At 38.9% G+C, this 22,522-nt stretch overlaps 1 protein-coding gene across 1 annotated transcript; it reads right to left on the bottom strand.

The window, feature by feature from the left end:
- Positions 1-1,197: 1,197 nt before the first annotated feature.
- On the bottom strand, positions 1,198-14,185 carry IL18RAP (interleukin 18 receptor accessory protein; the record flags this gene model as incomplete). The annotated part of the gene is made up of 10 exons (XM_079543412.1): positions 1,198-1,571; positions 2,339-2,509; positions 6,670-6,807; positions 7,347-7,501; positions 9,693-9,810; positions 10,070-10,138; positions 11,547-11,721; positions 12,568-12,742; positions 12,842-13,109; positions 14,119-14,185. 10 exons carry the CDS (start codon positions 14,183-14,185, stop codon positions 1,198-1,200), a joined length of 1,710 nt encoding a protein of 569 aa, XP_079399538.1.
- Between the last annotated feature and the right edge of the window lie 8,337 nt (positions 14,186-22,522).

Here is a 22,522-nt window from a genome sequence, read left to right on the forward strand (position 1 = left end):
CAGGACAGGCTCCATGCCTTCTTCTGCTTCCTTCAGTCCCTGTCTGCCTCCCTAGAGCAGCTGCACTGCAGGTACCACTCTTGGCACTGCTCCCTGCTTCTGTCTCACCTTGTAACAAAACCACTCGGTGTGCAAATAAACGTGATCGGCAGGGTTTGCAGTTGGGACATCTGGTGGAGGGCCACGCAAATTACATTCTCCTTTAGAAACTTGTTACCTCTTTTAAAGGCATGTATTTCACTTGGCACATAATAACAAGCGTTATTTAAAAAAAAAAAAAAAAAAAAAAAAAAGGCTGATTATCTCAGCTGATCTGATTTGACCACTTGGAGTCCAAAAGAAGACAACAGAAGAAGATTTTCTTCTGAACAGGAACCACTGCATTTTGCTTAGGTATAGCCATACACACAGATTGCAAGTTGCTTTGAGGGTAAGTGGTATGAACTTTGGCAGAGGTCTTCAAGAAAAAAACAGATGTTTCAGAGCCCTTGGAAGCCCACTAGCTGTGAAAATCATGGGATTTAGTGCCATGATGTTCAGCAGTTTTGGTAGGACGCATGAGTGACCCTTGCCGCATGGGATCAGCAGAATGCAAATTGTTTCTGAGTGCAAAATGTTTCAGAGCTGGTAGAAATGCCTTATCCCACTTCATGAAGGATAGTCGTTCCTGGGATCAGCCCTGACACAGCATTCCTCCTTGTCTCAAATCCTTCAGCATACCTAGATGTGGGAGCATCCTAGAGCTTTCATCCTTGGTATTCTCCAAGGAAGAGGTAACTCACATATAGAGCTTGGATTTGTCCTGCAGAACTGCGCAGAAAATTAAACTACAAGATTTCTCAGGAATTCTTTTTTTAATCTTTTTTCTAGGGAAAAAAAAGTATGAAAATGCTTCAACAGAAAAACAACGGAAAGAGAAGAACATTTGCATGTCTCAACATCATTGCAAAACAACATAATAAATATCCTAATAATAACTTACTAAAGATAGCTTACATATACATGTGTGAGAAGTGCCACATAGTTTTGCTGTGTGCATGTTTGCACTGCAGCCCTTCTCAGAGTTCTAGAGTGAGATATTGCTGGCTCAAGTGACAGTCCAGAGTAGTCTGCTGATGTAAAAAAAAAAAAAAAAAAAAAAAAAAGTTTAAATCCATTAACTCCTGAGATAGCAGTCATTCCTCTGTGAAATTTGTGCTATCGATGTACCAGGCTGAATAACCTTTGGAAAAAGCCCTTTAGGCTGCAATTTCGCAACACCTTAGTGGTATTCACGGGCATGTGGTAGTGCATGTATTTCCAGAACTTTTTGTTTGGAGCAGTAGAAATGGAAGGCTTCCAGGTAATGACTGGTAAAATTCGAAGAGCCTTCTTAACTACTGGAGGCAAGGTCTCTGGCTCCTGGAAAGCTTGGAACTTTATTAAAACCAATTTGATTTTTTTGTCTTCCAGTGCACAGTTCACTGCTGCCTGCAGTTCAAAGATGTTTGGTCCGCTGACATAGGCTGGGCTCAGAATAATGATTGTTCTTCTACTTTGTTTAATAGCTGTAACAACTTCATCTGTGTATGCTGGAGAAGAAATTACAATTGTTATTGTGAAGTGTATTGGACTTTTTATCCAAATCAGTTCATTTAAGAATGGATAATCACCAGAAATACAGAAATACAGAAATACATAGAAAACCAGAAATAGAAGTGCTGAGCAACCGCATTAACCTTAAAACCGTTCATGATCAGAGGGTATCATTGCCATTTTTATGCAGCTTTGAGAACATAACTGGATGCTCAAAAGGTGAAGGGCACAGCTGAGATCACAACCACAGCACATTCAAGCAAGTTATCAAAGGACACTTGGATTTGTCTGTCTCTCCCAGGGAGAGGTACTCAGGACTTCCAGTTATTGCTAGTGGCACTGACCAAGGTGAGTCAGAAAGTAACTAATGAAAAATTCAGGGTATTCATTTTTCAGAACAGAGTCTGCCTGTGAATAAATTCTTGGATGAGAAGCTTTGTCTCAGCCAAGTACCTTATAGAATGGAAAGGAAAGGAATGGAATGGGTTGAAAAGGATCATAATGACTATCTAGTTTCAAATCCCCTGCTATGTGCAGGGTTGCCAACTACTAGATCAGGCTGCCCAGAGCCTCCTCAACAACCACACTCAAATATACACATTCCTTGGTTGCAGAGACCAGGTAAAAAGACCAAACATGGCAAGATATGAGCAGAAACTCCTGTGCCAAAGCATACCATTTGTTGAACTAGTGCATAAGGTTTTAGGAAAGAAAATAATATTACAAGGAACTGAAGACCTTCTGCCAACCACAGGAACCTTACCTCCTCCTGGAAGAATATCTCTTTCAAGAATGCATAACTTGTATCCGTATTTGTTTTCAAGCATGTCTGGAAGGATCTCCAGGGCAAATTTTTCCTCGCTAATAAAAGCAGAGTTACTTTCAGAAGAGTCTGTTTTTGCATAGGATACAAAGGCATCAAATTCTTTGCCATCTGAAAGAAATAAATATATATATATAAGTAACACAGCATACATTAACAGGTGTCTGAAGTATTCAGCTTCTTACTTAATGCAATAATTCCATTTATGTTCTATACATTTGCTACCTATTTAAGCAGACCCAACACAAACTGAAACTTATAAAGCAGTCATGAAGAACAGCAGTTCAGTTACACAAAGCCAAGTTTGTCTCTCCATTTTCTTCTCTGTAGACATATGCTACCAAAGTAAATGAGGACATTGCAGATGACCAATGCAAGAAAGTTTAAATTAGGCACTTTTTTTTTTTTTTTTGTATTTTTACATCTATGTGCCAATTTTAACCAGTGGGAGATCTGGCACCTCCCAGGAAAATTCTATGCTCTAGGAAATGATTCCCAACCTTTTTTGTCATTCACCCAAATGCTGAGTCCAAAGATAGTCACAAATGCCCAATCTGCTTTATAAATATAGTGAATTTTACTTTAAAAAGCTGGGAGGAACAATGTCCCTGGATGTTAGCTGTTGTGAAAGATATGCTCTTTTCATACACTGCTATTTCTAATCAGAGAGAAGGGCGGAAGTGGCAAAGATTAAATCTGATTCAAATATGAGCTCAGAAACAGAGTACTATCCAGCTCCTGAACTTTGCTCCAGTCGCATTTAAAGAATGTTTGCAAAGTGCTACTGCTGAATACATAAAGAACTCTCAGCTCTGAAACATTCTGGTACTAATGCCCCAGATTTTACCCATTCCTATCAACAAAACAAAAGAAACCTATTTGCTAAATGAAATATGAGCTGCACTTGAGGGAAGATGAAAGAGAACGTAAGAAATTGCTCATGATGCAAAAGGCACATTGATCTCAGTGCAATATGAATATGAATGCTCCTAATGCTATTTGAGATGCCCTGAGGCTGGTTGATGAGATTGCCAAATTTTACATAGGCGCTATTGGAGACCCAAATATTTTGGAATAGTAGGATATTCTCAGGCAAGTCAAATGACAGCAGATATCTTTATTTAATCAGCTGATTCATATTCCATGGGGTGTTTCTGCAGAATGAGCTGAAAAGCTCTCTAGATTTCACCATGTTGATCTCATTTCACAGAACAGGAACTGAGACATCTAATCCCTGCACAGTCACATAGGTAATAGCATTGAATCTTATCTCTCAATGCTAACATTGTGATTTCTAACCCTAGGTGTTAGATTAGGATCATAAGGATCAGAAGAAATCATATGGAACCCTGGGAGCAAAGGAAATGCATGTGGAAAATTAATGACCCGCATGAGTTGGGGTTGAACAACTACATTCATAACTAGCAGATAACAGAAAGTATATTATCAAAAGAAAACATGGGCGTGAAAATTGGAAAATTCAGCTTAGAGGCTGAGACTATCCCCAGTGCTCCTGGCCATACACTTCTGCCATTTCCTTGTAAGAGTGTTGAAACTCTTGTGGTAACAGAAGTTCGTACCACAGAACTAGCTCTCTAGTTATCTATTACCTTCTGCTGGGCTATTTTACTGCTAACTTGAGCCAATGTAGGCCCAAAAGAGTGAATCAGCAACAGCAAACACACATGGCTTGGAGGTGGGGCAGTGGATCACTAGATTGGTTTAGCTGAAATGTCCAGCTACACCCTGATCTAAAGATTCTTTGAACGCCACTTTTAAATGACAATAAATTCTTTGCAAAACAAGCCAGATATTTTCCTCATTTCACCCATAGAGGTCACTGCAATCTTATTAGACAACCACCATTGATAAATACATAACGGTTTTTGTTGTTGTTGTTGTTGCTTTTCTTTTTAGCATCACTACTGCAAAAACAATTTAAAAAATGCATACATAGTTAGCACAATTAGGATATTTTTTCCAGAACAGGAAACAGTACAGGAGAGTTTCTCAGTACAGCCTGAGAAACTTTGGGGACATATGTTTCAGATGCTCAAAATGTTGGAAATGATGTTAGTTAAGCAAAGTTACTGTAAAATTTGTCTATAAACGTTAATTCCCCAGCTTCTTCACTGTTTCTTTCTCCCTGTGGGAGAGGCAAGATTTTTAAGAAGTGTATCTTAATTAGCTATGGAGGAAGATCAAGGGTTAGAAAGGTGTGAGATAAAGAATGAGCTTACTGCTGTTTTTAGCTAACTATTGAACGGGTACAGAGATGATGGAGAGAGATTTCTCTGAGGCCCAGAGTGATAGCAGAGAAGGCTACGAATACAAGCAGCAATAATTAAAATCCCCATTAGAAGTTAGTAAAAAAACTTATCACTGCAAAAATGGTCAAGCACTGGAACAGGTTGTTCTGAGATGTTGTGAATTGTCTATCTCCTGAGGCATGCAAAACTTGGATGAACAAGGTCCAAAACCATCCAATCTAGGCTGGCTCTGCTTTCAGCAGTAACTTGAATTAAATGACTTCCAGGGTCCCTACCAGCTTCTGTGGTTCTTCAATTTTCTAATGCTGTGCTAATAGGAGTGGGAGAGAAGGAATGATGGAAAGGAAGAAATGGCAAAATGACATCAAATTTTTGCTTTTTTGCTTTATGAGCAAGCCGTTTCAAATCTCAAGTAAATTGATAGACATCCATATGAGGTGAGAACATCTTTGGGGTGAGTCATCTTCAGGCATAAAACCTGCTGAATAGGCATATCTAGTCTGCACACTTCATGCCCCCCATGCCATAAATGGGGTTGTGCACATGCAGTACACTGGAGTCAAGGAGTAGGACAGAAGACGCATGAGATACAAAAGGGTCTTAAACTTCAATGTACAAATCTTGCCAGGCCTGTCTCTGTCCTGCTGACAAATATTGTAAGGTCGAAGGGGACTTTCCAGAGGTTCTTAAAGCAATCTGCTACCAAGCAGAGGGGAAATTTTAAGTGATTTCCCAAATAACTTTTGACAGATGTCCTAGAGCTTACAACAATACTTTCCGAAAAGGCAGAATTGCTTCACCATTTATGTATTAATAGATACATAGATAAATGTATTTGGTACTCACACATAATTGAAATACACCTATGGAAACACGAAAGTAAACTCATATATTATATATCTCAAGATGCATCAAGACTCAAGGATTTTTATAAAAATTTCCTTGGGTAATTTCTATCAGATTTATTTAAATCCACTAGAGAAAATTAAATGCTAAATTCACTGAAGTAGGCACTGTGATTTCTGATACATTTTTTGCTACCTAATATGTCGGAGGCCCATTTTAGCTGAGATGATGTGGCAATGCTGCTACAGAGACTTGAAATTTGAAAAAGTTGATCACTGATGTAAAATCGTGATAGTCAACGTAACTTCCAGAAAGCAAAAACTGCCTCAAAGCGCACTAAGCTTGTGTTCCTCATTATCTTATTTCACATAACCACAGGATGGCTGATGCTGGCAGGGCCCTCTGTGTCCCTCTGGCCCTGCTCAGCAGGGCCACCCAGAACAGGGTGCCCAGGTTTGTGGCCAGGCAGCTGTTGGCTCCATCTCCAAGGAGGAGACCCCACAGACTCTGGGCAGCCTGTGCCAGTGCTCTGTTACCTGCACAGTACAGAAGTGTTGCCCTGTGTTCAGAGGGAACCCCCTGTGCTTCAGTTTGTGCCCATAGCCTCTTGTCCTGGCACTGGACTCCACTGAAAAGAGACTAGCTTCAACTTTTGTACACCCTATTCTCAAGTATTTGTACACATTGACTAGATCGCCCTGAATTGCCTCTTATCCAGGCTGAACAGGTCCAGACCTCTCAGTCCCTCCTCAGAGGAAAACCTACTCTTTTGATCATCTTTGTGACCCTCCATTGGACTCTCTCCAGTACATCCATGTCCCTCATACTGGGAAGGCCAGAACTGGACACAGTGCTCCAAGTGAGGCTTCACCAAAGCTGACTGAAGCAGAAAGATCACCTCTTGCCAGCAGAAAGATCAGCTGGCAATACTTTGCTGAATGCAGCCAAGAATACTAAGCATTCTTAGCAGCTAGGGCACATAGTTGACTCATGTTCAACCTGGTGTCCATCGGGACCCTCAGGTCCTTTTCGGAGCTGCAGAACAGGGTTATTAAGAGAATTGAATTAATGGGTTAGCCCACACCAGATTAACTCAGAGAACAAAAGACAATAGGATAAAAGTGAAGAATAGTAATTTTATACCATATTTCTTACCTTCTGTAGTTTCATTGTGGGCCACATAGCTTCGGTACATCAGCACTATTTCAATCCAGTGCTGATAAATAAAGGCAGTGCACAAAAGAAATGCAAAAAGAATAGAAATGGCACTGCACAGTATGTACAAGAAAAACACTGTAGAAAGAAAAGGGTTTATCATAAGTCAGACTTTCCAACTTAGATAAAAAGCTCAATTCACAAAAGAAGCTCACAATCTTCATTCCTTCCCTTCTAGCAAGCTTTAGAGAAGACAGGAATTCATTTATCTGCAAATTTCAGCACAGTGTTTCAGTCTACTATGAGGAATAGTGCTTGAACTGTATCTCCCTGTTAGTACGAAAAGCCAATTTGAGATGAAAGGTATAGAGAAAATGGTCTATCGTACACTCAGTGGGACTGAAAACAAAAACTGCTTAAAATGGAAAATATACACATAGCTGCACACAGAACCCTGCTGGAGACTTCCTGTGCCATCCTAGTGATGAATGTCCACTGCGAGCTATGGTTCAAATGAGAGAATGGTTTAATTTCCACACTGATTCTCTTTTTGGCCTTTGCTTGAAAGGCTGCCATATTCATATCAGGTACAGCATAAACATACATGCTAAGGATTGGGAAAACAGAAACATCCCATGCAAATCTTTAAGGGCAAGCAGTCCTCCATCTGTTCTTACCTCTCTGTTTTTTTTTCAGTTGGATCACAGCAGTAGCATTCCCCACAGAATTTTGAGCAAAGCAGATGAAGTTGCTTCTTAGGTCCTTCTCAGTAACTTCTTTCAGTTTAGCAACATGACGAAGCACATGTCCCTTTAAACATCTTGGACAAACACTAAAAAGAAAAAGTACATATTTGCGTGACTCCTTTGCAGCTCATTCATACAATCCCCAAACATCTCAAATACAGAGAAAGAAGATCTTAGCAAATTCTGAACATTTAAATTGAAGTTTTAACAGAGATGCATAACTCTGGTTTGGAGCCTCCATTTGTGTTTTATTTGCATCATAAGAATATAATGACAGCAAAGGTTTGCAGACTGAAAAGTTTATTCTTATTTCATCAACTCAGCAAAATAATTAATCTCTTGCTTAGCTTTAAATATGTAGGTCTTTTTTACTTCAGTAAGATTATTTGAATTTTCCTAAGACTTTGAACACCCCCCGCAGGACAAATGTAGAGAAATTAAGCTTCAAAAAGGAGCCCTGAGAGACAACAAGCTGAGAAAAAAGATGGAAAAGCACCATCTCTTTCCGAGGGATACAAGTCCCAAGGACAGGACAGGCAAATAGAATAAAACAAAAATGAGGAACTGAAGAACAGAAAACGAAATGGTGGCAAAAGTGCCTTTTGGGCACTCCTAGGAATACCCAGTGCTTCTGAGTCTCAGTGTTTCTCTTTGGAAGCCATAGTACATGTGTCTGTGGGTCATCTCAAGTATGCCTCATGTCATGTCACTGCTGGCCAGTGTGCCAATGTGACAATGAGGTACCTCCACTAACCCAAGAGTCGTGGGCATGAATATGGGCATTTAATTTTAGGATTCAACATGTGCTAAAGTTCTGTTGAGAATGGTTTATAGCAGGGTGGCTGGTACTAGATGGTCTTAAAGGTCTTTTCAACCCAAACCATTCTATGATTCTATGACTCAGAACTGAGCAGTAAAAGAAATGCTTGTATTGCATAGATTTCTTGCCCAAGTTGGACACTGTATAACTGAATAAGACAGGAAAATGCAGGAAGGAAAGGGAGGCATGGAGACAATTCAAGTCATCTCAGCTGACAGCACGCTCAACATGAGTCAGCAGCCTTCACTGGTAGCCAAGAGAGTAAATTGTATTTTGGCATACATTAGGTACAGTATAGCCAGCCAGTAATAAGAAGTGATTCTCCTGTTCCATATTAGGGTTGGTGCAGCCTCATCTTGTTTATTGTATGCTATTAATGTTAATATCCTTGAAATGACCCAGAGGAGGACATCAAAGCTGATGGCAGGGCTGAGGGCATGTCCTGTGAGGAGAGGCTGAGGGCACTGGGCTGTGTATTTTGGAGAGAAGAAGGCCAAGAATTGACCTCATTGCTCCCTGCAGCACCCCGAGGAGGGGAAGCAGAGGGAGGCCTGGGGCTCTGCTCTTGACAACTGACGGCAGAAGGGAAACGGCACAGAGCTGCACCAGGGGGGTATCAGGCTGGGCATTAGGAACAATTTCTTTACTGTGAGAGTTCAAACACTGGAACACGCTTCCTAGAGAGGTGGTTCATGCCTCATGCCTGCTAGTGTTCAAGAGGCATTTGGATAATGCCCTCAATAACATCTTTTCATTTTTGGATAATCCTGATGTGGTCAGGCAGTTTGGACTCATTGGTCTTTGAAAGTCCCTTCTAATTAAATATTCTGTTCTGTTCTGTTCTGTTCTATTCTATTCCATTCTTTAAGGTCACAGGAAACCTTTCCCCTGTATGTCACTTCCCTGTGGAGTCCAGTTAATTCTTGCCAGGGAAGACTTGCAGGGTCCTGAAATTCAATTCTGAGTGCCCACAGTCTGACCTAATGCACATAACTCAATAAAAACAGCCCAATTTTTGAGGCACACAGTTCTATGTCACAAAGAACTGGTATACAGTACTGTTTCACTGGATCCAGTTAATTCCCCACTTAGAGACAATTTTCATAGAGATGGAGTGAATTGTCAGCAAGGCACAACAGAGAGCACACAGGCACACAGCTGATGCAGGCACACGGGGCCAAGCACCACTCATGCTGAAACTCCCTGTGAGATAAAGCTTTGGGAAGAAAGAGTTAAGACTACACAGAAAATACTGAATTCTTGAATTTATAGCCATATCATATTCTGAAAATGTGCTTCTGTATGTAAATGTACACATGGACAGGCACAATAACATGTTGAAGGACAGATGGTTCTGAGCTCCCTTCAGTGAAATTACATATTAAGTAAAGTTCTTGTGGAAGGATTTTTACAGTTGCCAACAGCATAGTAACACTACTATTGCATTGCTTTCTTACCTTGTTTCCTGGTTCAATTTCTCATTTATATTTTCATTGTCTCTTTTCCATATTACTCTTTTCTGAGTACCTCTTTCAAACCCAAACTGTACACGGCATTCCAGTTCAAGGGGTTTTCCTGAAACAAATTAATACAGGAAGAGCATGAATGAAGGTCACTGGACTGTTTTTCCCTTTAGTAGACTGCGATACATGTAATATATAATGTTTATTTTAATATTCACTAATACATTAATTAAGAAAAAAAATTATAGAAAATTCTCTGGAGAGCAAAGCTCCAAGAGAGCAAAGCTGTTTTATTTTATCAAGGTTTATCATCATCTACAATTAGCTCATTTGAACATTTTCTTTCACTATCAGAGAAAGAATAAACTTACCAAGTTCTGCTTCAAGAATCGCCACACCACTGGGATGCAAAATGTTTGGTGGATGGATAGTGTTTTTTGCTGCAATTAACAGGACTGCTATTAATAAGTGCTATTGTCAAAGACCAAAGACCAGAGAAAATATTTCAAAGGTATATCTTTCTCTTGATGTTAGGTGGAATTTTGACATTACAGTCCAAGAGGATGATTTATGGTTGTTAAGCTGTCTGAGAATTCACAGTATGAAAGCTTTCTCTACAAAACTTTTGTAGATACTTAAACTGCTGTCAGTAGTTGAACTGGGGAGCTCAGCATCAGCACTGCACCTGAGGTAATTTAGGATTCAGAAACAAGGATCCCCTTTACAAAATCCCCTGTGGTATCCAATCCTCATACAAGTTCCCTGCCAAGCTCCATTCCGCATCCACTAAGCATGCACTAACTCCTTATTCACACTTTAAATACACAACACAAGTACGTGCATTAATATACTACGTTGTTAGAATTTTTTCTAAGCAGGAGTTGACAAAGAGCAAGGATAATGACCCCTAGTTTGTGCAGTGTGATAAACAGGTACCCAGGCTGTGAGAACGTGGCATGAAGGGCCTAAAATGCACGGCTCTGATATTCTTGGGAAATCCCATACTACAGGAAATGTTGAAATGTTGCCGCACAAACACTATTTTATATTTTTTTTAACTTTGAACTACGCTGAAGCAGAGAAAGCTGCAATCCCCTCTACTTCTGAACACAAAATAGATGCAGCTGTGTTACATTGCTGGTGTTCCAGCCTAGAAGACAAGGCCTGAAAGAACAGGTCATACAGGCAGTGATGCTGTCCCCAGATAGCATGCAAAAACAAAGAGCTTTGTTGTTTTGTTGTTAGATTGCTCTCAGGTCCCGTATTTCCTCTGATACAAAACGTCACATCACCATCTTTAAGTGAAAAAATGAAGATCTCATGCATTACAGAAGAAAACTCCATGTCATCCAACTGTAGAAGGGAATTCTTTAACTCATACTTTAACTCAAGCCACCACTTCAGGATACGTGTAGGAATGAGATACAGCATTATACTCCACATCTGCCAAGCAAGATTAGCATTCTTCCCTCTTGGTATTCAAATATCTTTCTAACACTGCACATATAGTGCATGGAGAACATTGGCACCAGCAGTGGTTTCATGAATTCTACTCTCAGATTAAGTGATTTAAAACCTTGTGTAGATTTGATTCCCGTTGTTAGGAATCAAGGCAGAATAAGATCTTGACATCTATGGTATTACTGAATTTATTACTAAACACTGAAGGTCCTAGACACTGCCCAGAGATGTCCTCAGAATACTTGGAAGTGAATTTTAGTGAAAGTGTAACTAGTCTAGTTAATAATTTTTCAGAACAAAATCCTGAACAAAATATATTAATAGAGTACTAAAGAACAGGGAAAACATATTTTTGAAGTATTTTATAACAGTTAAAATATTACTCACCAACGACTTCTACTGTAACTGCTGTTCTCATTGTCCATTGAGTAGTGTTGTCAAATATGGTGTAATCACATATGTATATTCCAGCATCTTGAACATAAGTTGTTTTCAAGTAGATTTCATTATCCACAAACTTTAGGCTTTTCCTGGTTTTCCTGTATTCTATCTGACGGCCATCCTAACAACAATAAAATAGTATCAAATAATTAAATGTATTCTAATTGTAGTTGTTACTGCTGCTGTTAAACTACATTATAAGATATTTGGATGGAATTGCCGTGACAGTAACAGTAGGGTTAAGCCAAAATCTTTTCACTGAAAACAAAAACTTTTTGCAAAATGAGGTAAAGACATACCTCATATAAAGCTTGGAAGTAAATGAAGAGTAACTTTGACTGGATGATCATTTTGCTTGATGAATAAATACTGTAAATAGTACCAAGTAGTAAAATGAACAGTTGAATTTTCAGTTATTTTTGTTTGCTTATATAGTACAAGCTTAGATGGAACTATTAGTAAGTATAGTAACTACTAGTGACTGTAGTATTATTTCACCTTAATGAAAACTATTGGTGATAGGTGGATGGTTGGACTGGATGATCTTGTAGGTCTTTTCCAACCTTGGTGATACTGTGACCCTATGATTCTATAGCATATTACAATTATTACAGACAAAGTAGGGATAAATTTTAGCTTGAAGGCAATTTAGCAGTCATTTGAAAAAGACTAAATCAGTAATTTCTCTGTGGGATGGTGCCTCATTAGAAACAGATTCTTGGAAAGAACAATTTGAAATATTAATATTAAAATAAATTTATTTCTAACATAGCCAATTTTTTCTTTCATACTTTTGATATTTTCAGAATTTAAAATCAAAACGGAACTTTAAAATTTTAAATTTCAGCAGTGTCAATTTTGTAAATAACCAATTTTTATTCTCAATTACTACAATTAGTTGAAAAGAAACTATGCGGAATTCTGTACTTCCACTGTGCTTCTGAATACTTAAAGGACTGACTCTTACCTTGTACCATCTTACATCCACTTTATCTATATGGCTGTAGCATTTTGTCCCAGGACAAGCTATTGAATTCCCATTGCCAGCAAGAAGATGCAGTGTGTTTGTACCATAGCCTGCACATTTTGCCTCTGCCTTTGTCTGAACCTCCAGAACAATTTTGAGACACGGGATTTTTTCACTGAGTGATACAGAAAAAAAAGTTAAACTTTTAATATAAAAGCAAAATAAATACATCAATTCTTACCTAGAAATATAAGCCCTTTTCCCCATTACATACTGTATCATACAGATGTAGATTCCAGAAGCATTCTCCCTTACTGGTTTAAACCAAAGTGCATCCCCTTGCAGAGTAACATCAGAGCTTTCCTCAACAGCTTTAAGATGTCCTTTGTCTTTCTGACACCAGAACCATTTCACCTCATGTTGCTTTAGAGCTGAGTTGTTATAAATGTTGGTAGCATCTTTATGTGGCAAAGCACATTGTAAAACAAACTCTTCATCACTAATTGCACGATACCGTACTTGAGGCTTTACATAGGAACATCCTGAAAAGTAGGAAAATATAATATCAGTACCACCTGAAAAGCACACACAGCAGTCATGTCTAAAAAAAAAAAAAAAAAAAAAAAAAAATGAGAATACTGAAAAAAATACAGTTTTCCCTTTCTTCATGCTAATATTTTTTTTTTCATGTGACTTTCGGACTAATGACCAACTTTGACCAAATAATTTTCTTAAACATGGAATTGATCAAAGTTCTCAAAGACTTGTTCAAAAGTTGTTGCCAAATGTTTTTTTCAAAACATTTTTTTCAAAATGCTTAACATGAAAATAGCTTAAGATTTTTAGTGAACCAAAGATTTTCATGTGGATGCTAATCTGTTAAACCTCCTCTGCTCTGTAGAAAAAAAAGTGTAGCTCTTCTAGCTTCCCTCATATTAATGGAGAAGGGAGTGAGATAAACCTGAAGAAGTAGAGCCTGCCTGCCTCACTCCCTAATTAAAGTAAGACTGACAAACATTTCATTATCATCTCATTGCTTTCAAATCTTTGCCCTCGTACATTTCAGTTGCTATGTCTAAATGAAATGAATTTTCAGATTCTGATTGCTGTGGTCACACATCCCAACCCCAAATTCTCAAAAGGCTGACCAACCTCCTGGTAGAATGGATGTAGTAACCCCTGAAAGAAGGGTGACAGGATTTCATATCAGTAGAAGGGAACACATGAACTGTTTGGTTTCTCACATGCCCCAGTGGGAAATCCTTTGCAGTTTTGGTTTCTCTGCAACTGGAATTAACTAAGTTCTTTCAGATAGACAGATTAATGGAAAGCTCTGATATATTGATCTCACCCAGCCTTGTTTTCCACTTTCCCCATGGTTGGACCAGCTGCTGGAGACTTCAAGGAGTCACAAAAACCACTAATATTTTCCATTAGGTTACCAGAAATTCTCCTTTACATCTCATGAAGTCGTGGCAAGAAGTAGATCTGCTTCTCTAAGTTTTCAGCAAGTAGTACGACCACCAAAACCCACCAAAGTGGATTTCTTACCTGGCAAATTAATCCCTCTAACTTCTGTTCCATACAATGCTAGAATCCAGGAAAAAGTAAGCATCATCTTCTTTATTAATTTTGGTTGGTATTCTGAGATATTTTCTTTAAGAACCATCCTGCTTTCTGTAAAAGAGAAAAACAGACTTTTTTTTGCAAATAATAAAATGATAAGACAAGTGGTTAAATATGTAACTCATTGTGTAGCTCTATGAACAATAGCAGACAGTATTTTGTAGATAGTGTTTTAAAAATGAGGTTCGCAGTGCTCTTCCTGCTCATATCATTTCACACAAATGCAAGATAAATAGTATACAAGAATACAGAAAATCTCTTCAAAATATCTTGCAATGATATGTTTATCATACATCTTATATGCAGTACAGGTAAGCATTACATATACACATATCTTCTGCATCACAGCGCTGTGCTGCCTGAATGACCTTAGAGAATTGCAGAACAGGGCAACATCCACATCATCCTTAGGTGTGCCATTTGTGAGCATAAAGTGGGAGCTTCTAACATCCAGGAGGTCTGGGAGCAGGTCCACAAAGCACTCAAGAGTCTTACCTTGCAGCCTCCTCACCAAAGTGAAACCCTGAACCCTGTTGCATGAATTATTCTGCCTCTACTACACAGAGGCTTGAGCTGTGTCCCACAGCCTTTCCAGATGTGGGACTAAAGAGAAGGCAAGTTGTCCAGCATTCGTCTTCAACAGCCCCAGATGAATTTGGATATTTAGTTAGAACATCTCCAACACTGATGTTTCTCATTCAAGATCTCAGCGAGTAAAGACACACCCTTTGCTGGTGCTCACATTGTGCAATTTAGACCTCAATAATTTTTCTTTGCTCTTTGGGCTGTTAAGTGACTCTGCATTTACTCAGTGGCTAGAAAGACACTGAGTCAGCCTGAGGGAAAAAAAGGTCAGGCAAGGGCTAGTCCCTAGTCTGTGAGCATCTCATGCAAATTAGACACAACTCAAACAGGCAGGCATCAAGAGATCATCCAGGGCACCATGAGTTGGCTGCCTAGATAAGGAGAACTCACACCACATTTTTTCAGGAACCTAACCCACATAGAGAGGAGCACTTTAGTCACTGTTCTGTTTAAGACGTCTCTATTCCCTACAAGTGAGTGGAACAATCTATTTTTACACTCAGAGGTCATAAAGGGTAGGCTCATTTGTTTGCCTTAACCCATCCTGGTGCTTTCTTATAGACCATCAAATCAACCGTCAAAATGTCATTACCCCGTATACATCTTAAAAACATACTGAAATTCCAAGCCTGTAAGTCAGTCTGAATAAAGAGACAGAGTTTCACTGGGTGCAAGCCCTCCTAAACTTTAGAAAGACTTTTATCCACTGCATAAGGATGAATGGATCCTGACTCTCTTGGATCTGTTTTAAGGCAGTCATGAAGATCTCTCTCAAAGCATCCATTAGTGTTGCAACTCTGTATAAAGCAAAGGTGATGATCTGAGTTATGTCACCCAACAGTCCATGTGGCAAAAGCATGCTGGTGTCAGTTGCTAGCAGAACCCAAGAGCCTTGTTTGTGTTTCAGTGCTGAACCCCCCCTGAGCAGGAAAGTTGATGCAATGGGTCATTGTTGCCAAAGAGAGGTGGTCTCATCTGTCACTCTGTCCTACCACACTCATCTCTCTTCACCCTAAACAAATGGTCCAGCCCCTTTATGGTGACAGCTGCAGTTCTCTTTCATGCCTCAGTTCAATTTGCTAAGCCATTAGAAGTTAAGCTCTGGGACTGCTGATTTTCCAGCTATTCCTTTGTCTGTAAACAGGGACAAGCAGACTATATGTAGCAAAACCATATGAAGCAACACAAGGCATTTAGTAATACAAATGACACATAATGTCTATGCTCTCCAGTTTAATTCCATGCTAACAACCCTCAGGTTGCATTCAAAGGGTCACTGTGAATGGGAAGAAGTGGGAAAAGGAGGGTTAACTAATGAAGTTAATAGCTTTGGTCAGCAATTTGCATAACTCTCTGTTGTATTCTGCTAGCTGTGATAAGGTACATCACTACCAAACACGAGTTAACACTTATTACAGAAGTGCCATCATGACAGCATGTGAGGTTAAGAAGTGTGATCTTGTAAATGTGCTAGATAGGGAGAGGGAAATTCACAGCTAAAGCAAACAACAGTTACCAAAAGAAGGGGGTTCTTGAAAAAGGATAATCTTAAATGACCATCGATATTTGTTTACACTGTGGGTGGACTCAAGGTGATTCAGTGACTTAAACTATTCAGTGACTTGCCAGTATTTGCCAGGAAAATCAAGACAATCTTTCCCTAGGTAACATTATCTATCTCTCTGTCTTCTCCAACCATGTGTGCATCCCTACTGTCATATCCTTAGTTCAGCAATTTAGGATGCTGTTTCACTGGAAATCAACATATATGCAAAGGAGGCTAATGTGGTTTTAAAGTAATTTCCTATGGTAAAACAATGCAAAAGAGAAGAATAAGAGCTGTTCCCTTTTGCCTATGTTTTAACTCCTGTAAGACACTCAGAAAAAAATAAAATTGATGAAAGTCACTTTAGCCTCAGAGTTATCAATTTCTATCAGTTGTCACAGATTTACATCACAAAGGCTGATTAATCTGATAATCTGATTCTAAATGTAAGATTACAAATAGTCACACAAGAGAAGAAAAAACTTCACCAAGCCTATGAAGTGAAATATAGTCTAGTGAAGCTACTTACTAAGGCTTTTTTTTTCTTTTGCTCAAGTAATTAAGAACGCTTTACCTTAAAACACATATTAAAAGACAGTAAAACTAACTCACCTGTAAGTGGTGTAAGTAGTATAAGTGGTGAACAGACTAAAATCTAGAATTAAAAAAGGAGAGATTATCTGAAAATCTTACCTGCACATTTTACACTACGTGGTACGAATTGTGGTAAGGTTTAGCTGAACACTGTTGAGACTCTGTTTCCTTTACAGGAATTTCCTCTACTTGAGTGTCATCATCCCTTCCTTTTTCGGTTTAATTGCTTTAGGTTCAAAGTTTCCGGGTAATTTTCTTGTAAAAAGATAGGGGGAAAAAGGGTTGCCTCTACTAAAAAATCAAAGCTTTCTGAGCTTTAAATCCTTTACTTGCACTGCATTCAGAAATGCAATGGACTTTTTAGTTTGCTTCATTTAAGAGGAGGAATGGTAGAATATTCTTTTCTCGTTTTTTTTTGTTTGTTTGTTTTGTTTTTCCTAAGTGCTGCTACTGCATGGGTGAAAAGAGTACATAATTTCCAAAATCTGTAAGCCAGCCATACATCTTCTCAGTACAGAATAATATTCACTACACCCAGCAAGTTCTTACTATCCTTAGAATCATAGAATCACAGAATTGCTCTGCTTGGAAGAGACCTTCAAGATCATCAAGTCCTTAGTCACTTTCTGCATGATGCGAAGAGGCACTGTATGAGGGCTGTGACACACTATCTTTCTGTGCCCTCACACTTCAATCTTGTTGGCAACACTAGTGGGGCTTTGCAGATAGTGAAAAACATAGGTCTGATGAATACGAGCTGTCTGTGACATCCCCACTGGACCTGCTAGGCAGGCAGAGCACCTCAGCATATCCAATATCCAATCCCACATGGTCCAGTTCCTCTTCCAAGGTTCCTCTAAGGATGTGAAATCCTTACAGGACAGGCTGCATATTGACTCTGACTACATAAAAGCATAAGAGCATTTCAATAGATGTCGTTCGGATATACGGGTCTCTCTGCTTATGCTAGACATTTCAAGAGCAGTAGAACTTTTATAACCCTTCCCCTGTGTGAGACTTTACTGCAGCTTGGGGCAATTATTCTATTTTATTCAGGTTCCACGAGAAGAAGGTAAGAAAGGCTTTTTGCTGTACAGCAAATAAATGTAATATTGCCTCTGCTCAGAGAATCATAGAATCATTTCAGTTGGAAGGAAACGTTAAAGGTCATCAAGTCCAATTCCCCTGCAATAAACACGCGCAGCTCAATCAGGTTGCTCAGAGCCCCATCCAGCCTAAAAATAGACACATTCTTTTAGGCAATAGCCAGTACTAATGTTTGTTTATGTTGGGTCCTGAGCATGTGGAAATATAAGATGGGTATTCTCAGATTCCACAGCTGGTGATTAAGCTTAGTGGTTGTTTCCTCCAATATTTTCAGTGTTTTGCCCCAGCACAAAATATATGTTTGATTTCTAAGTTACAAGAGGCTCCAGTGATTCTTTATAGGTTTCAATATAAAGAGATGAGACTTTTGTTGGTGTCCTTTTTGACTGGGGGGAGAAAAAAAAGCAGTTCAGTTTTCCCTTTAATGAATAATGGAGTGCAACACAGACAAAGCAAAGCCCATGCTACCTTCATAGAATCACAAAATCATAGAATCATTAACATTGCAAAAGATATCTAAGATCTTCTAGTCCAACCATAGACCCATCACCACCATGCTCACTAACCTAGAGCCATTGCTCAGACAACCAGGAAGAGGGCTGTTTTCCAAATACAAATCTTCCAAACATAAAATGTACGTCAACCTTTTCAAGTACTAACAAGTTCATTAAAATAAATAATAATAAAAAATGAAGTACACTTGATAAAACACCAGTCACCCAGAGTTTTGAATGAGGACAGATGGATGAAAATCTTGTCAAATTGTACCAACCATGTGGCTCAGCTTCTGCCAAGACTCACCCATCCTCTTCTGTAAGAGCAATATATATTCTAGAAATCAGTCTCACACACTGTACTTATCAGGCTCCTCCTTTCCCCTTGCTGCTAGAGCGTGTTTACAAAGGAATGGATCCAGAATTCCCTCTCTGCCTCCTCTCCACTCCCTCACTCAGCATATTTTAGGCTATGGCCATAAGAAACTGCAGGCTCCACACTCAGTAGTACCTTTCCATCCCCCTGGAAAGTCAAGGCAAAAGTCCATATCCTACCTTGTTCATCTCACATATGCTCAAGCCTTCTGTCAGCCAAGAAGCACAGGGGAAAATGTACTTCTCTCATCATCTCACCATCTCAGCATGTAATCTTACACTAGTAGGAAGAATTAAGTCTCTTTATCATTCTTGTACTATTCTGGCTTGACACATTCACGCACCACATCCACGCCTTCCGAGCTACAGTTAACACTGACTGAGTAAGATATTTTCCACTCTGTCTATTTTCTACACTGTGTCAGTAGTGTTGGTTCTGCTGTCACAGATGTCTGAACAATATCTGAACATGAACTTCTGTTCACCTTATACTGGATTATATGGCCAGTGGAATGGCATAAGTCAAGTGGCTTATGGAGCAGTGGCGTAACTCACCTATTAACTCCCCTGTGAAATAAGGGAAAGTCTTGTTATCTACCTACATCTGTTGCACTACAGCAGTTTTCCTTAGTCATTAGAGTGCAGTAAGACTAGTGTCACACTGATGAAATAATAACTGAACAGATCACCTGCAGGCAAATAAAAATGCAAAGCATGTATTTATGAACCAGGCCTTTAAAATCTTTTTTCTCACAACCTTTCACATTGTTTATCAGAAAGGACTGACTAGTAACCTCAAATTTGACAGCAAACCTTTCTTGATAGTGTATCCCACTCTTTGGAAGCCCAGAAGTACAAATGTCCATGACTACATTAAGAGTTTTCATGCAGAAGCTGATTGTGCTCTAGCACTGAAATAGGTCAGCATAATTTCTCCATTACTCCTACAGGAGATTTTACTATTATGATTGCTTTAACATTCAACACCAATTTTTTTTTTTTTAGTGTTTTGTTTTTTTTTTCTCTTCCTGGATAGTTTTCTTTACAATGTTCCTATTCCTTTTCCCATTCATGCAATCAGCTTGAACAATTTAAATCCTTCTTCAGCCCTTTCACACGCTTCACCCAGTGATTCTCTGCCTTGCATCTCTCAAAGTCTCACTTTGGTGACAGCATTTCATCAGGATTTGCACTGTACCATTTGACTTCCTTTCATCATACTGGCAGCTGGCAACAATCAGCAAATGCGTTGAAGTTCTTCTCCCAAGTTTTCATTTCCAAAGTATGACTTTCTTCCTTGTAGCTGATTTTTGTTTTATTCCCAAGAGCAGTATCTTCCTTAAGTACTATAAATGCAATTATTCTTGATATACTACATTATAAGTCACAACACACAGAGACATTGCTTTCACAGTTGAGCTGGATATTTAGGCTATACCTGGCTACAGAAATGAGGAGTACCCCAGAATACAATATCCTACAAGAGCTATCTTCGCAAAGGAGATTCAGGCTGCTCCTAGTATATAATGATAGCTCTTTGTGAACAGCACCAGTCACTTGTAAATTTGCCTTTTTTTTTTTAAGTCAGATTTGTACAGCTTCATAAATGGTTTTAGATACACTTGTAGAACAGCATTCCTTTACCACAGTCAGAAAACCTCAAATAGCTACATTTTTCCTGCATTGTATATCAATATTTTGTAACCACATCTTAAACGTCTCCTGCACGTGACAACTGACTTAATTATGGTAGTTGTCAAAATAATTAGAGCTATGAAATGTAAATCTGTGTCATAAACAATGCCAAAGTACTGTACTTTTACTTCTGAATTTGATGAGTAATACACAATGAATATATTACATTGGACTGCAGTGTATCTCACTTGTTGTACATACTATAACCCAGTAAGAGAGGCCAAAAGGAAGATGAAGCAATGCAATATAAGAGACAAATCCCCCTGATGAGTTGATTGCATATCTAGCAAAACTCAAAAATGAGACTGATGAGCTCTGTCTGCACCTGTTTTCTCTGAAGTTCAGAAAATTTGGTGTATTGAACCACAGAAAATTGTCACGAGTTGGTCAAAACTGGAACAGATTCTTGTGGAGTGTCTTTCAATATTGTACCCAATGTAGCTTGTGGCTGCTGCAGAAAGCTTGGTAAATACTGTTTCACACAGGCATTTTATCTAAATATAGCTACTAAATCAGAAAACCATTTCAAAAAAATTCCCAATCACATTTTCTCTTTCAAAACGCTGAATGCTCTTCAGGTATACCACAAGCATCTCACTAGGAGGGCAACACTTGAAACATTTTATTAAACATACAAAAGATTTAATGAGGTAAAGTTTGCCCCTTCCATGCAAGGTGGAACAAACTCATTTTAAGAAGCCTTATTTTTTCAAATTCTCTGAGAGAACATGATAGAAAACAGTAATTTAAATATCTATTGGATCTAGAGTAACCTTCTCACATATTACTTGAGGGACATGGATTAGCGAGCATGGTGGTGATAGGTCGATGGTTGGACTAGCTGTTCTTAGAGATCTTCTCCAACCTGAATGATTCTATGATTTATCTTCATACCTGTCAGTCTTTACTTTCTTCCAGTATTCATGGTCGTTAACGACAAGAGGCAGGAATCTACTGTTTTCTGGATGTGGTACTTAGAATACTGGACCATAATGCACAAACAAGCTGCAAACTGCTTCTAGGTTTGACAAGACCAGCATAAAGTAACCTTGTTCTGCACGCACGATAAACATGTGCCCAAGCATTGGAGATCTCAATTTTGGGCTGACTTCAAAATTTCAATTTAACTTCTTGTTTTGTAAACGTGCTACTGACAGCTTGCTTCTGCACACATCTTCAGTTTATCTGCAACATAACCTGCAAATCTTCCTTCTGTCCTCCAGTCCTTCGATCTGAGACTAGTGGAAGAGACAGTATTTGTCCTGAAGCTTGGATACAGGCTCACATATCTCCTCATTCATCCCTGCTTTGAAGTTCTACCTCTCCTTCTGTCTCTGTAAAGAATGTAGAAGGCAATGGAAGAACAGAAATGTTTACAGGAAAATATATTTATGGATACGGTATTAAATGTGGCGTCCATTTAGAAGGATTTCTTTCCTCTGCAGACTCAAATTTCTACAGATTTGGTGCAGACACTGATGATAACCATACAGGGTAGAATTCATGGACAACAAACACTCATTAACCTTCTATATTTCCAAGCCCTTACATACTGTAATACTGATACGATATAGGACAGTACCAACTCTTCCCAACAATTATGTTCAGTAGACAAGAAGACTTCTTTGGCACCCTTTTTTTTTTCTTCCCTACATTGTGAATGGCAGTAGTCAGGTATAGGAAGGAATGGTAAAATACACAGACTATGGTTTCACAGTCAGTACTGATGAGACAAGAATCTTGGAGACTGCTATCTTACAACAGCTGTCTTCTAACTGATCCCATCTGCATTCTCCTCTGGAAAATTATTTATTCCAGAAGCTTGTTCTGATTCAGCTTAGTCTATTTACCTATTTTACAGTACAAAGGAGACACTTACTGCTTGTGTAGAGTAGATCTAACAACACTCCTGCTTATTCTTGCGTATTTTTTC

The sequence above is a fragment of the Tetrao urogallus genome, assembly GCF_951394365.1.
Source record: "Tetrao urogallus genome assembly, chromosome: 1".
Taxonomy (NCBI): Eukaryota; Metazoa; Chordata; class Aves; order Galliformes; family Phasianidae; genus Tetrao; species Tetrao urogallus.